General features: G+C 34.4%; 1 protein-coding gene across 2 annotated transcripts in view; it reads right to left on the bottom strand.

Annotated features, from left to right (window-relative positions):
• Positions 1-13,292, bottom strand: part of EDIL3 (EGF like repeats and discoidin domains 3) — a 381,430-nt gene that overhangs the window by 21,914 nt on the left and 346,224 nt on the right. For both annotated transcript variants that reach the window (XM_008539038.2, XM_008539042.2), the window contains one exon: positions 559-714. In XM_008539038.2, the coding sequence (XP_008537260.1) occupies positions 559-714 (156 nt within the window). The remainder of the gene's footprint in view (positions 1-558; positions 715-13,292) is intronic.

Genomic DNA, 13,292 nt, shown 5'->3' with positions numbered 1-13,292 from the left:
AGAGAAACAGCCCATATTTTAATTTTGACAAACTATTATAATAGTCAAAATTTTCCATTTTTAAAATTTCTAATTGTCAAAACAATCCAGGAAATATAAAATGCTCAAAAATCTTTCAGTTAACCTTTGAAATATTTTTTTCCAAAAAAACATTTTTTTCAATACTAGTCATGCATTTTAATAATAAAAACAATAGCAGCATGTGTTTAAACAATAACCGTTTACATGAACTTTATGATAAATTCTTCAAGCTTCTTTTATTAGGTTATATATTAGGTTTATAAAATATAAGCTGAACCTTACTTAGTCGGATCTTAGGTAATCGATACTATGGAAAATGTTATCTGTAATGCAATTTGTTTTTCTATAGGTTGCACTGTTACGTTGTCTGACTATAAGCTCCTTTACAGGACTAGTCTTTAAAGCTTTTTATTTAACATACATTTTCCAGTGTATGTAGCCATTATTTTCAGTACAGATGTCTAAGCAGTTCATTCAGTCAGACTTGGATACAGTTTGATCCTCCATTTCTGCGTTATAAATCACTGGATGACTTACCTTGTCTTTTCTTTGCTTTTCATCCTGGTATACAGTCCAGTGTTCTCCATCATCGCTGTAAGCGAGTTTATAGGAGCCCACAAACTGGACATGACCAAAATCTTTAGCTCCTTGTGTAATGATGCCGGTCACTTTGGTAGGGACCAGAAGATCCACCTAAAAAAAAGGGAAAGATATAATTTAAAAGCCACAATAGAGTCCATTATAAATTTACAAGTCTCTTGAATTTAGGAGATTAAGAAACATGTATGCTAAAGCCAAAAGCCTGTCGATTACCTGTATTTTGGAAGTGATGACTGAGTCTATGATTGGCTTGTAATTTTGATTGTGCCACTGGGTAAACTTAGTTTAAAAGTTGAACAAGCTTTTTGACCATGTTCTCGTAAAACAGTAGTTATTTCAGTGGACCAATCAATTTTCTATTAAACTGGTTCATCCAGCTGTGCAGTTTTGTGTAACTGAGATAGTGCAGAGCTGTCCAGGCTGACCTTCTTGAGACTGATCATTATTCTCCCAAGAGCTTGTGCTTATAATTCAATTTTCTGACTTTACTGGTTGATTCAATAAGAATAAACATGAAATTGTAGCTGTGTACACATCAAGAATAGTATTAGAACAAGAATAGTATTAGACGTTTCATAATTAAACATTAAAGAAAAAGTCAACCCTGTTTCCATGAATTTGAATCAGTTCAGTAACATGTAACTGAGTAATAGTAATCATTGTCTAGTGAAAATCCTCTTTCAGAAAACTAAAATCCTAAAAACGATGTGGAGGAAGTAAAATATTATTCAAAAGTGAAGGAGGATTAAAATATGCACCTGTGACTTGTGGGATCTGTGCTCATGATGTGTTTTTTCCTGTGAAATATATATTTAAAGAGCATAAGACCTGTGGTGATTTAGTAAGCATTCAATTCACCAAAATGTAATCGAAATGCAAAACATGGGGGATTTTCACCAAAGAATACATAACATTCAATAGTTTAGTATTCTTTCTTTTTGTTCTCTAGTTCATGCATCTTTTCTTACATCTTATGATGCTAATTTAAAAAAATTATAGGAAAATTTGTTTTCCCTGTGAACAATTCTTATAAGACTTTTACCTTTTGTTTTATTATTCCTCCTGGATCTACAGCTTCCTTCTCCTCCTACAATAGCCATCTACTTCCTCCTACTTCCTATGACTAAGTGCCCTGCTACGTCCTTGATCTTATCATCTTTAACTGTCAGGACCCCATGTATGACCTTGGTGGCTTTCAACCACTATGTTCTTTTGTTTCTATTTCAGGTTCTCCATCCTGTGAGATGTACGTAGCCACAAATAGACAGTTATAGGTCAGATACAGGCCACGAATGAGAAGCGAGAAGTAGGAAGAGTGTATTGAATGGACCACATTTAGCGACACAGATGATCATCAATAAAGATATGAAAAAAGTTTCCAATGTTTCACAGCCTAGGAATATTTCTTAAGAAATTCACACAGGCTTTTTGCCCACTCTTTGGAACATTCTTTAATTAAAGTCACTAGGCTTAAATTGGACAATGGATTAAGACAGAAAACCACCTTTAACACTTGAGTAAAACATTTTTGAAAGTTTATCAAAAACTACAAAATACTTTTGCTTTTGCTATTTTCCAAACATGTATTATATCATCTAAAGTATCTTGTGTGTCCAGCAGCAATGACGGGTGACCAAATTATGATATCCTGGCAAGGAAACAGTTGCATAGCTCACCCTATGCTAAACGCTGTCTTGCATATCCTCATTTAATCCTCTCAACAGCCTGTGTCGTAGGGTATCATCTCCACTTTAGAGTGAGGGAACAGATGCCTAACAGAACATGATGTGTGATCCAAAGAGAAATGAAGAGTAGAGAAAGGATCTCAGATGCCAATCCACGTCATTCTGATCCACAGTTCCACCACGCATATGGATTCTCACTCAATGACTTCTTCCCATTCTCTGAGACGATTTCAGAAATTTCTGAAGAATCTCAAAGGTTTTTCACCACACACATCAAACTTACAGCAACTCAAAGACTCAAACAAACAAAAACAATCCTGGCTTTACAATACTAGGAGAGCCCTGTCTTCTGACATAAATTTCCTCTCTGTTCTTCAGCTGTCTGGGCTGAAAAACATGGATTGCTGTTGTTGCTTTAAATCCAAATCTAATTGCGTAGTGACATCTAGGCATAGACGCTGGTTTTCAAAGTGTTCTTAATGTTACTAACACTCAATAAACAGAAGAAAAAAAAACTTGCAGTACTCTGAGTCACTGTGTTGCTGTAAAGGCTGTAAATGCACAGGGACTCAAACTGTCACCAAGAACATGAACACCTCCAGGGCTGGATTCTCCAGTCCCTAAATTTCTGTAAGTCCTTAGCTAAGATGATGCAATGAGGAGTCTTATAGCATCTCTTTCTTGTGCTATTTCTTAAAGTCAGTTGGGTTTCCTGCTGGGTGGAGATGTTTTCTCCTTAAATTGTGTGTCTTGGCTCTTTCTAACAGATATATTTTTCTCCCACTCTAACTGCTCCCCTTCTCCAGCTTTTTTTTTTTTTTGATCTAGAATGTTTTTCTTTTTTGTTCCAGTTAAGTCAATTTCTCGACTTAAATAGTCAGCAATCTGTTTCAAGCTGGATTTTGTCCTAAAATTTGCTACATTAATCTTAGAATACCAGGCCTAAGCAAACCTCCTTTCAGTATAAAAATAATCAGCATCCCCACACTTAGTGTGGACTTGCTGCAAGAGGGCATGTGCAGATCTCACTCTGAGACCCACACACAGACGTGCCACCCTCATGTTCAGCAGGCAAGAGCATCCCAGAGATCTCAGAGGTTCCTCTCTCTGAACCTATGCTGACTCCTGGCCTAGGACTGCTCTGCCCACTTGTAGATCTTCTGAGTTAAAGCCGTATTGCAAACATGCTGGACTGAATGCCTTCTGCTGTTTTAGACCCTCACCTCCCGAGGTTTGGCTCAAATAGAGCAGGTTATTTAGGGCACCGAGCTGGCGCATGGACAGACTTTTGGCTGACTACACTGTACTTCATGTCTGGATCTGTATTAAATGTGCCTTACTTGTAACGGTCCCTCAAAAAACATCTTGCTGGACTGAGCTGGAACTATTTCCTAAATATGTTGTATGGACAAGAACCAACACATGGCTAAGGATGCCACAATGTATCATAGCAGAAAGTGCTAGCTGCCTTTCTCTTGTTTGTCTACATGGGACAACATTACTGGTCAAGGAAATATGGCGTCACAGGGGTACCGACCAATTTTTACTGGAGAAGGCAACTAGTTAAAAATCCTCTCTGATCTTCAGGAATGCGATGGTGAGAGACAATCCCTTCAGGTGGAGCTGGATGGTTTGGGTTTCCAAACTGGCTCTGCCTTTACTAGCTGTATGCCTTGGGCAAGCTACTTTATGCCTCTATATCACAAGTTTCTCATCTGAAAACTGAGGATAATAGTCCTCGAAGGATTTTATGAGGATTAGATGAGTGTGTAAAACAATATGTAAAATATAGTAAGGGGTATATAAGACTTTGATAAGAATAAAACAATAAATAAATATGGGAGGAGAATCTAATACCAGTCTCAGAACACTTTATTAGAAGCAGAAATACAGAAATAGGAAAACAGGGTGGCAAGATTGTCCTAGAAGGAAATTGTAAGTCTCAGTATATTTTGGTCACCTTACCAGGATGTGTGCAAAGATAGCCATTTCATCTTTACTTAAAGTAGAGAAAATTTGAAGCAACTGAAATTTCCATTTATGGGTAAAATGGTTAACTAAAAATAACGTAATTAATTTTATGAAATGTTGTGCATCCCCATTTAAATATTAAGATTATATTACAATAGAGAAATGGTTCTAAAATAATATCAAAAGAGAAAATTAGATTCCAAATTATAGTGAGTGATTTATTTCCCTTTAATTATAAGAGTGAAAAAAGAGGGATATATAGAGAGAGGCTTAAATCAAATATAAGAAAAAAGTATTGCATGACGATTATGTAGGAATATAACTTTTAAAATTAATAATAAAGTAAATAATAAATAAATAATAATAAAATATCCTGTAATGTTTTAGTGAAGCAGAAATAATTTTAAAGTGTCTAACTTATAAAAATAGGGTAGAAAAGCTTAAGAGCATTTGTTTGAGACAAGTCAAGATAAACTACATTTCAGACATCTGCATAACACCCTGACAGATGGCTCTCTGGAAGGAGACAGGGCAGACTAGGAAAGTCAGCTGATTATCATGGAGATGTTCTTCAAGGGGTGAGGAAAATGGAAAGCGCTACAGATAAATAAGTGTGCAAGCAAAGTGAACAAAAAGATCAAAGAGATTCATCACAGAAATATGCCACTCAGCTGCATCTAAAATACTCTAGTTTTTGCCTTATACTGTATCAGTTATTTTGGATTACGTATTTTACAACTTCATGGAGCGTTGTAAAATTAGCTCATTAAACAGAAATAACTTTGAAGCTAACATAATATAGTACTTAAAAATTAAATTATAGGCAAAATATTTAGACAGTATTTTGGTTCCAATAAAGAATCTTTTACCTTAACATTCCATGAAACAATTGTATATAATCCTGTCTACAAAGGCACATAATTCATTGTACTTGGCATTTGAACAATATTGCTGGTTATCGGATGCTGGATATACTTTTAGTTCATATTTTCAGGGCAGCTAGTTCATGTGATCAACTTATTATGAAACGTTATCTAGCCTCTGTGTCTGATATGATCTAGTAGCTCTAGGTTATAGGTTGACAACTCTTAAAATCCTGTAGAGGCCTGATAATACGCTCTTTATTCAGCATCATTATTGCATGCCTCCCTTTACTAAAGAAGTTTTAATTTTCAATAATATTTAAAAACTTTTAATATAGTAACTGCTTCTTCAAGAACTAATTTCAAAACTATGAATACTAATACAAAAATAATACCATAAAATAACTTTTGAAAGGATAGAGGGAATTTGCTGTTTTGTTGCTGTTTTATAGTCTGCCTTTTACTTGTAAAACCAGGTATAACACGTATATGGTGCCATAAACAAGCTTTCTAAGCCCAGGTGCTCATTCCAGAGTGTGTTTTGTAGGACACCTAGCATAACATAGACATTCCAAATACCCGGGCATTATCTACCCCCGATTCAAAATTGAGATAATTCCATACTTAACAATTACCTGCAATTGTAACACAAATAATACCATATGTCACCCTGAACTGCACCCCATGATTGCTGTCAGCTCATGACTATTAACTTTTTAAAAGAGTTTATTTAGAATTGTGCAAGTAGTTCAAGCGCATATTTTATTTAATTTTTTTGGTGAGAAAGATTCTCGCTGAGCTAACATCTATGCCACTCTTCCTCTATTTTGTATGCGGGATGTCATCTCAGCACGGCTTGATGAGTGGTGCGTAGGTCTATGCCCAGGACCCAAACCTGTGAATCCTGGGCCACCAAAGCGGAGCATACGAACTTAATCACTGTGCTGCTGGGCCAGTCCCTCCACTGCACATTTTAACTGAGGATGGGAGATAGCATGGTAATGATGAACATTTTTTATTTAATATTTTTATTTCAATCATCTTTCTCATTATAAAAGTAATCCATGTTGTGAAGAAAAATTGAGAAATACAGAGAAGAAAGATGAAAAGAATAACTCTGTCTCACCATCAGATATAATCAGTCCTTTTTATCCTCCCTAAAAGTGGCTTTTTTAGACAAATTTGTTGTACTTGGCATTTGAACAATATTATTGGTTACCAAGTGTTGGTTGCACTTGTAGTCCATATTCGCAGGTCAATTAGTTTATTCTTCTTTTACTTAATATTTCACTAGTAATTCTCTATGTGAATAAACTATTTTTAAGAATTTTTGTCCTAAGAAGCCATTTTAAGGATTTACCACAATCATTTATTTACTATAAAACATATACTCCTCCCTGTACCCTAATTTTTTCTATTAAAATTAATGCTCTCACTTTGTAGTGTACACATATGTTGAATTATGATGTACATCTGAAACGTATATAATATTATACACCAATTACACTTCAATTAACAATTAATTAATTATATTAATACTGTCATAAAATCCCAGTCCTTTCATTTAGTACATATCTCATTTAGTTAGGATAAGTTCATAGAATTAAGGTTATTTGGTCAAAGGATATGGAAAATATATTTATTTTCTAAACATAAAGGTAATAAATACTCGTGAAAATTTCAGATGGTGCAAAGAGATGTAAGGAATGCAGCTAAAATAACTTATAATTCTATTATCCAGAGTTAATTCTTGTTGACCTCTTGATATTCATATTTGCAAACATTTCCTATAAGCTCACAGTATACAGGTGGTTTTGCAATTTGCATTTTTTCTATTACTGTGGATATTTTTACATATAAATTATAATAGTAATTTGTAATGGCTATGTAATATTCTCTATTATGGACACAAGAATAAACACGAAAATTATTTAATCAGTCTCCTATCAGTATTTTTAAAATTTGTTTCTAATTCTTTTGCGTCACTAAAAATCTAGAACAAACTTCCATGTATATCTATCTTTGCTCATCGGTGCCACTGCTCCTTCCAGGCATGAAGGCTCTGCTGTTTGAAATGTGATATACGTTGCTTCACTTGTCTCCAGAAAGATTATAAACTTCCATCTGCAGTGTATAATTTTTTTCTACAAACTCACCAATCCTGTTTCATAAAATTTTACATTTTTGACAATTTGAAAAATGGCATTTTCCACATTTAATCTACATAAATGGTAATAAGAGGCAATGAATTTACATTCTCCTGATTGTTCAGTCTCACTAATAATATATACATATAGACTCTTTGATATCCTTCATCTATTACCTATTGGATTAGAGATTTTCTTGTTGGTTTTTAAGAATTATTTATATTGCATCAATACCGGCTTCCGTTACATTTGTTAACGTTTTTCCTAATTTGCTATGTCATTTACTTTTATATTTGACACACAAGTTTTAAATTTTCCTATACCCAAATCTATCAATCACTGTCTTTATGATTGCATATTTTGTATGCTTAAAAGGACCTTCAGCTTAATTAGCTCAGTTAAAAACTATTTACATATTCTCCTATAATTTCCTCTGAGTTTTCCTTCTTCCTTCTTTCCTTTCTCCCTCCCTCCCTCTTTTCTTCCTTCTTCCTCATCTAAACCATCTTGGCTTTATGTGTATAGTTGATGTGACATAGGGTTCATACTTTATTTTTATAAGAATGTAATTTTCTCCACACTTTTTGTTGAATAATCCAGTTCCTTTTTTTTTCTCCCTACCTGGCTGATAATTATAAGGTTTGCTCTTTATTCTTGAAATTAATATCACTAATCATCATTGTCATCATCATCATCATCCTAGTAAGGATATGTCTCGGTGAAAGTCTCCTTTACTGTTTTTGGATAGAATAAAGTGGGTCCATTCAAGCTGTAGACTCATTTCTGGGAGAGGGAGGTGTGCTCAAAAGGTTTTCTTCTCTTATATTTAAAAATATTGCTTCCGCTTCTTTTATTGTCTCCCTTTAGAAGGTCAGTTATCGAAAGACTTGGTCTTCTGATTTTTCCTATTTATAATATTTCCTCACTTATTTCCATTTTTTATTATTCTCCTTTGCATTCTCAGAGTTTCTCCATTTTGTCCTCAATAATATGGATTTTATTTTGGTAATGTAATTTACATGCTAAATTTTTAAATTTCCTTGAAATACAACATTATTTAAGATACCTCCCTCATCATCGCAGCATTTATCTCATCCTCTCTATTATTTTTGGAGAAAATACCTTTGTATACATTCTAGTAACCTACTATTTCTGTAGAAAACTTTCCACTTTTATAATTTTTCTTCATACCTTTAGAATAATTTCTATTCTTTTGTTGTTACACATATTTAAAAATAAACCCCACGTTATTTTGTCTTCTTTTCCTTTCCTTGAACAGAGAGAGAACAGTCTTGGTGTTTGCCAGCACGCTGGCCATAGGGCTCCCCTTTAGCTAACACGCAGCCAACATGTGTTCTATTCCACTTTGCCAGGTGTGTATTACAGGACAAATGAGTGTGACGGGACTTTGAGAGGGGCAGCACTGGCCACAGCACGCAGTTTCTGGGGTAGTAAAGTGACTGTGGGCTCTCTAGTCCGCAGTCAGGCTCTGGGTCCTGGCTACTGCTGTTCTGATTCAGACGTTGGAATGCCCACACTATAGGTACCGGGGACTCTGCCCAGAGCCTGGAAAGCTCCCGACTGGCATGTACTTGTATGCATACTTCATGGATGATGGAAAGGGGATCAGAAGCTGCAGAGTCACAATTCAGAAGTCGAATGAGTCAGAGTGATGTCAGTGACTTCCTCATAAGCTCAGTAAAGGAAACTTTAAAAAAGGTCTGCTTTCTGAGGTCCAAAGGAACCCTCCAAATGTAGTTCTGGAAAACATTTGAGAAAATTCAGCCAGCCTTCATTAAAACTCCATGTGTAAAAACAGTTCTAAATCAAAGTCTATCTATCAAGATTTTCTCATTAAATATCAAAGAAGTTGGAAAGATAAAAGCAATGAAAGCTATAAACACATTCCGAGTTAATAAAACAATATAAAGACTGAATTTAGTGCCCTTGTATTGATTTGCTTCAATCACGATACATAAAGAGAAAATAACCTGATTTTCTGTTCTTTTTTAATGAGCAGATCTTTGTAATATTCTGTATGAATTTTATTTTCTCAATTTTTTTGAAAAACTACACTCAGTTATAGTTACAAGTAACTAAAATTGACATCAAGTTAACAGGTAAGCTCTTATCCAATTTCTCCAAATCCTACGTCAGAAAGAACAAAATGTATTTGAAGAAAAATATAAAACTTAGAAAATTCTTACGGAAAAGAGTCATACTTTTCTTGTTGGGTTATTCAAAGCGACTTTCTGCTGAGTTCATCAAACATAAGATCACCCTGGGAGAGTAGAATTAAATCTTTTTTATTTACCTTTCAAATCTGATTTTGATTAGGCTGAGAATTTTGAATTACTCCCTGAATAAAAGTTCAGGGCGGTGCCCATTGAATTAGTCTGTAATTGATAGGATCATTAATAATTGGTTAATAGAGACTTAACACAAGTCTTTGATCAAAGAGCATGATGCTCCAATAAACATTATTCAGATACTTTAATTACAGTAATGCTAAAGCCCAAATGAAGTAGAAAACAAAGAAAATTACCAGTAAATGATTTGCATGTAATTTAGAAAACAATAACAGAGTTTTTAAGCAGGAACTGAAATACTTTGTCATCTAGTGCTTTTTGGTAGCACAGTGACAGGAGAGCATGGGTAAAAATTGTGCCAGCATTTTTATAAAGCTAAAGATTCATTGAACAGGCCGTCAAACTTGTATGCACTTCAGTAGCCAGAATTTGGTTGATTCTTCACCTGAAAATGCTATTTGAATATATGTCTTTGACAACTACTTTACTGAAAGTAATTTTATCAATGGCATTTGTATTCTGTATAACCATTATATATTTTACACACTGACATTTACAAACACAAAACATCTCTATACAAATATGTGTCAATGTGTATATTTACATAAATCTTCTTGTTCTGTGACAAATAAATAAAAATCATGAGAGCTCTGAAAACAAAACATCCACAGAGTAAAGTATACTGCAACGGCAAGTCACATTGCATATCTTAAATATTAAGAGGCCCTTGAAAGGTAGAAAAGTTGACAGAATACACAACGTATTTTTATGCACCGTGCTTACTGGAGGAGGTATGCATTTTATGTTGATAGAAAACTTTGCCATTCCCACAACTGGTAAATCATCCGTAGAGTCCTGTACTTCTTTCTGTTTCCTCAGGCCATGTGAGCCTTAATTCTAGATTTTTCAGTCTTAATTGGATATGTGCTCATCGTATGGTGACTGAGTTTTAGGCTAAGGCAATAATGTGAAGAAACCTAAATGTAACTTCTTTCCCCTTGTCCTTACAAAAGGAAGTGGAAAGGGCCGTGGCCTCTCGGGAATCAGGCATGAGGTAAATGCTTCCAACTGCTTTGGGAAAATGTACCATCAATGTCAACAGTTGAAAAATAGCCCAGGTCAGCACGCTGCTCTGAAGCAAACAGAGGGGAAAAGAGAGGGAGATGGCTCAGCAGGAAGAGAAATGCCTTCAGATTACAGGGTTAAGCACCACTGACACAGAAAGAGGTTGCCCTAAAGGGCAACTTTTTAGAAAAAATCTTTTGTACAAAGGAGAGTATACGTATAGTATGCATAAAAAGGATACAAATTATTTCCATTCAAACGCATGGTCAGTGACACTGTCAGCATTTTATTTGTGCGAGAAGGACAAGCCTGGCTCCAGTGGGATATGGCAGGGCTATCAAGTTCATCAGGGTTCCAGTGACCACAAATCATGATTATTGTCATGGAAAGTCTCATTAAAAGCCATGTTTATAGAGTTCCTCATTGAATACCCATAACATCAACATGTTTTATTTATTTATATTAATTTATTTATGGTATAAATATTTTATCTATATTATGCCGCTGTTATGGATGCTAATTTCCATTTGTTTTGTTCCCAAGTGGAAATAAAGAGCAGCTGTTGTATACTTGAAACTCCAATCTCATCAAGCTTCTTTAGGTCCCAATATATGGTTCCCATTTATTCTCTTTAATATAGTGTCCAAGATCTCTTGAGCGTCCAAGGTCCGCTATTGAGTGGCAGAATATAAAACTTGGTGCTAGATAAAAATATCTGAATACTATCTAATGAACATATTAAGTCCCACAGAACAATATGGCCTGGATATATCTATAAGGAAGTCCCAAATAGGTATATGCCTTACGGTTACAATGTCATAGCTTGAATATAGGGCATATAACTTTCATAAAATATGTTCTTCACTGCACGTGAACCGTAAGATGCTCACAACTCTCCTTCTCTTGAGAAGTGGCACTATATTTAAGGGACTCTTGTATATATGTTTGACTCAGAACAAGGGCTCATTTCTTTGTGCAATCAGCTCCAAACAATCTCATATTTTTAAAACCACATTCTTTAACTCTAAAACTATTCATGCACAATATTTTCTATTCCTGTAAAATAGCTCATAAACCACAGTATTAAATTAGGTATAGAATTAATAAATCACTTGGAACAAACTCATTATATTAAATTTATTTACTTTTTTGCATATGTATTCAAGATTTTGAAAACTCAGCTGTAGCTCACTTCATTGTAGGTCACTTATAGTTTTAAATGAAGAATTTATTTCATGAGACACCCTCAGCGGCTGAACATCTTTGCAATAACTGTCTGATATTCCACCTGAGACTTCAGGCACTAAGCTGCTGACTTCTAAAAATAATTTGCAAAAAAAAAAAAAAAAAAAATCAGAAGTGAAATAAACAGAAAATAGAGGCATAACTCTTTTTTAGTTGATATAAGCACTTCAGAATCCTGAAATCCTAAAATACTTTAATGAAATTCAAACACTGATTTAAAGAAAAGAAGAATCATGCAGAAATTATTATATAGAATGACACTAAAAGTAAAATTTCAGAAAATTACTTACAATGGAACCAGTCAGCAAGGAAGTGTAAAAACACAAACAAAAATAAAAAAATCTGTGCATCCTTATAACCCAAGTCACAAGATCTGTCTCTTGATCTTGTGGCTTGCTGTACCTAAAGAGCTTATTTTGACAGGTCTTCGCCATCATAGAGAAATCATATATTTCAAGAAATCCTGAAGTATCTATTAGTTTAGGAATCAGAATATAAGCTTTGACATCTCTATGTTAAAAAGAATCACGATAGGCTCAACACAAATGACTTTTCACCCTCTCCCTACGGGGAGAGAGAGGGGCACTTGGGTCAGAGGCCACACATACAATTTACCTTTTTAATACTTTGTTTTCTGAAAAAATGTGGTCTTGTAAAGCATTGCCTTTGATTCTTTTGTAGGTAACATTTCGTTTAAAAAGTAACAGCAGTGGCATAAACTGTCATGGAGAAATTGTGCTTTAGGAACCAGAAATATCACTGTTGGGGATATTGAAAGATAAAACGTGAAGAATAATTTTGAAATAACATATTGTTTTTGAACACCTTCAGGTCACAACAACTAATGTGGTTGTATTTTCAAGATGGAAACAATAATTAAAAATAATCCAACAACGAAAATGCAGACATTAAAAGAACATGTTTAACATTTCCGCACTGAAAATGTTTTTCTTTTAGATTCTAAATATTTATTTAATTTTTTCATTTTTAAAAAATTTTTATTGCCGTAACGTTGGTTTATAGCACTATATAAATTTCAAGTGTGCATCATTATATTTCGATTTCTGTGTAGATGACATCATGTTTACCACACAAAGACTAATTAATATAGCTTTTTTTGTAGACATATTTTATTAGATTAAGGACTTTCTCTTCTATTATTTACTTGCTGCAGAATTTTAAAACCATGAAAATCACGAATTTGAATTTTATCAAATTTTATGTCTGTTTATACTGAGATGATCAGGCATAATGAGCAGAACAAGTGGCCACAAAACCAACACCTGACCAACCTGAGACTGTAACATTGACAATACCTATGTGCACATCTTCCACTGTCTTCTTGCTTCCCCCAATCATGGTTACCCAGTGCTACATTTTTCATTA

The sequence above is a fragment of the Equus przewalskii genome, chromosome 13 (assembly GCF_037783145.1).
Source record: "Equus przewalskii isolate Varuska chromosome 13, EquPr2, whole genome shotgun sequence".
Classification (NCBI taxonomy): domain Eukaryota; kingdom Metazoa; phylum Chordata; class Mammalia; order Perissodactyla; family Equidae; genus Equus; species Equus przewalskii.
This window is presented reverse-complemented; position numbering and strand designations above follow the sequence as displayed.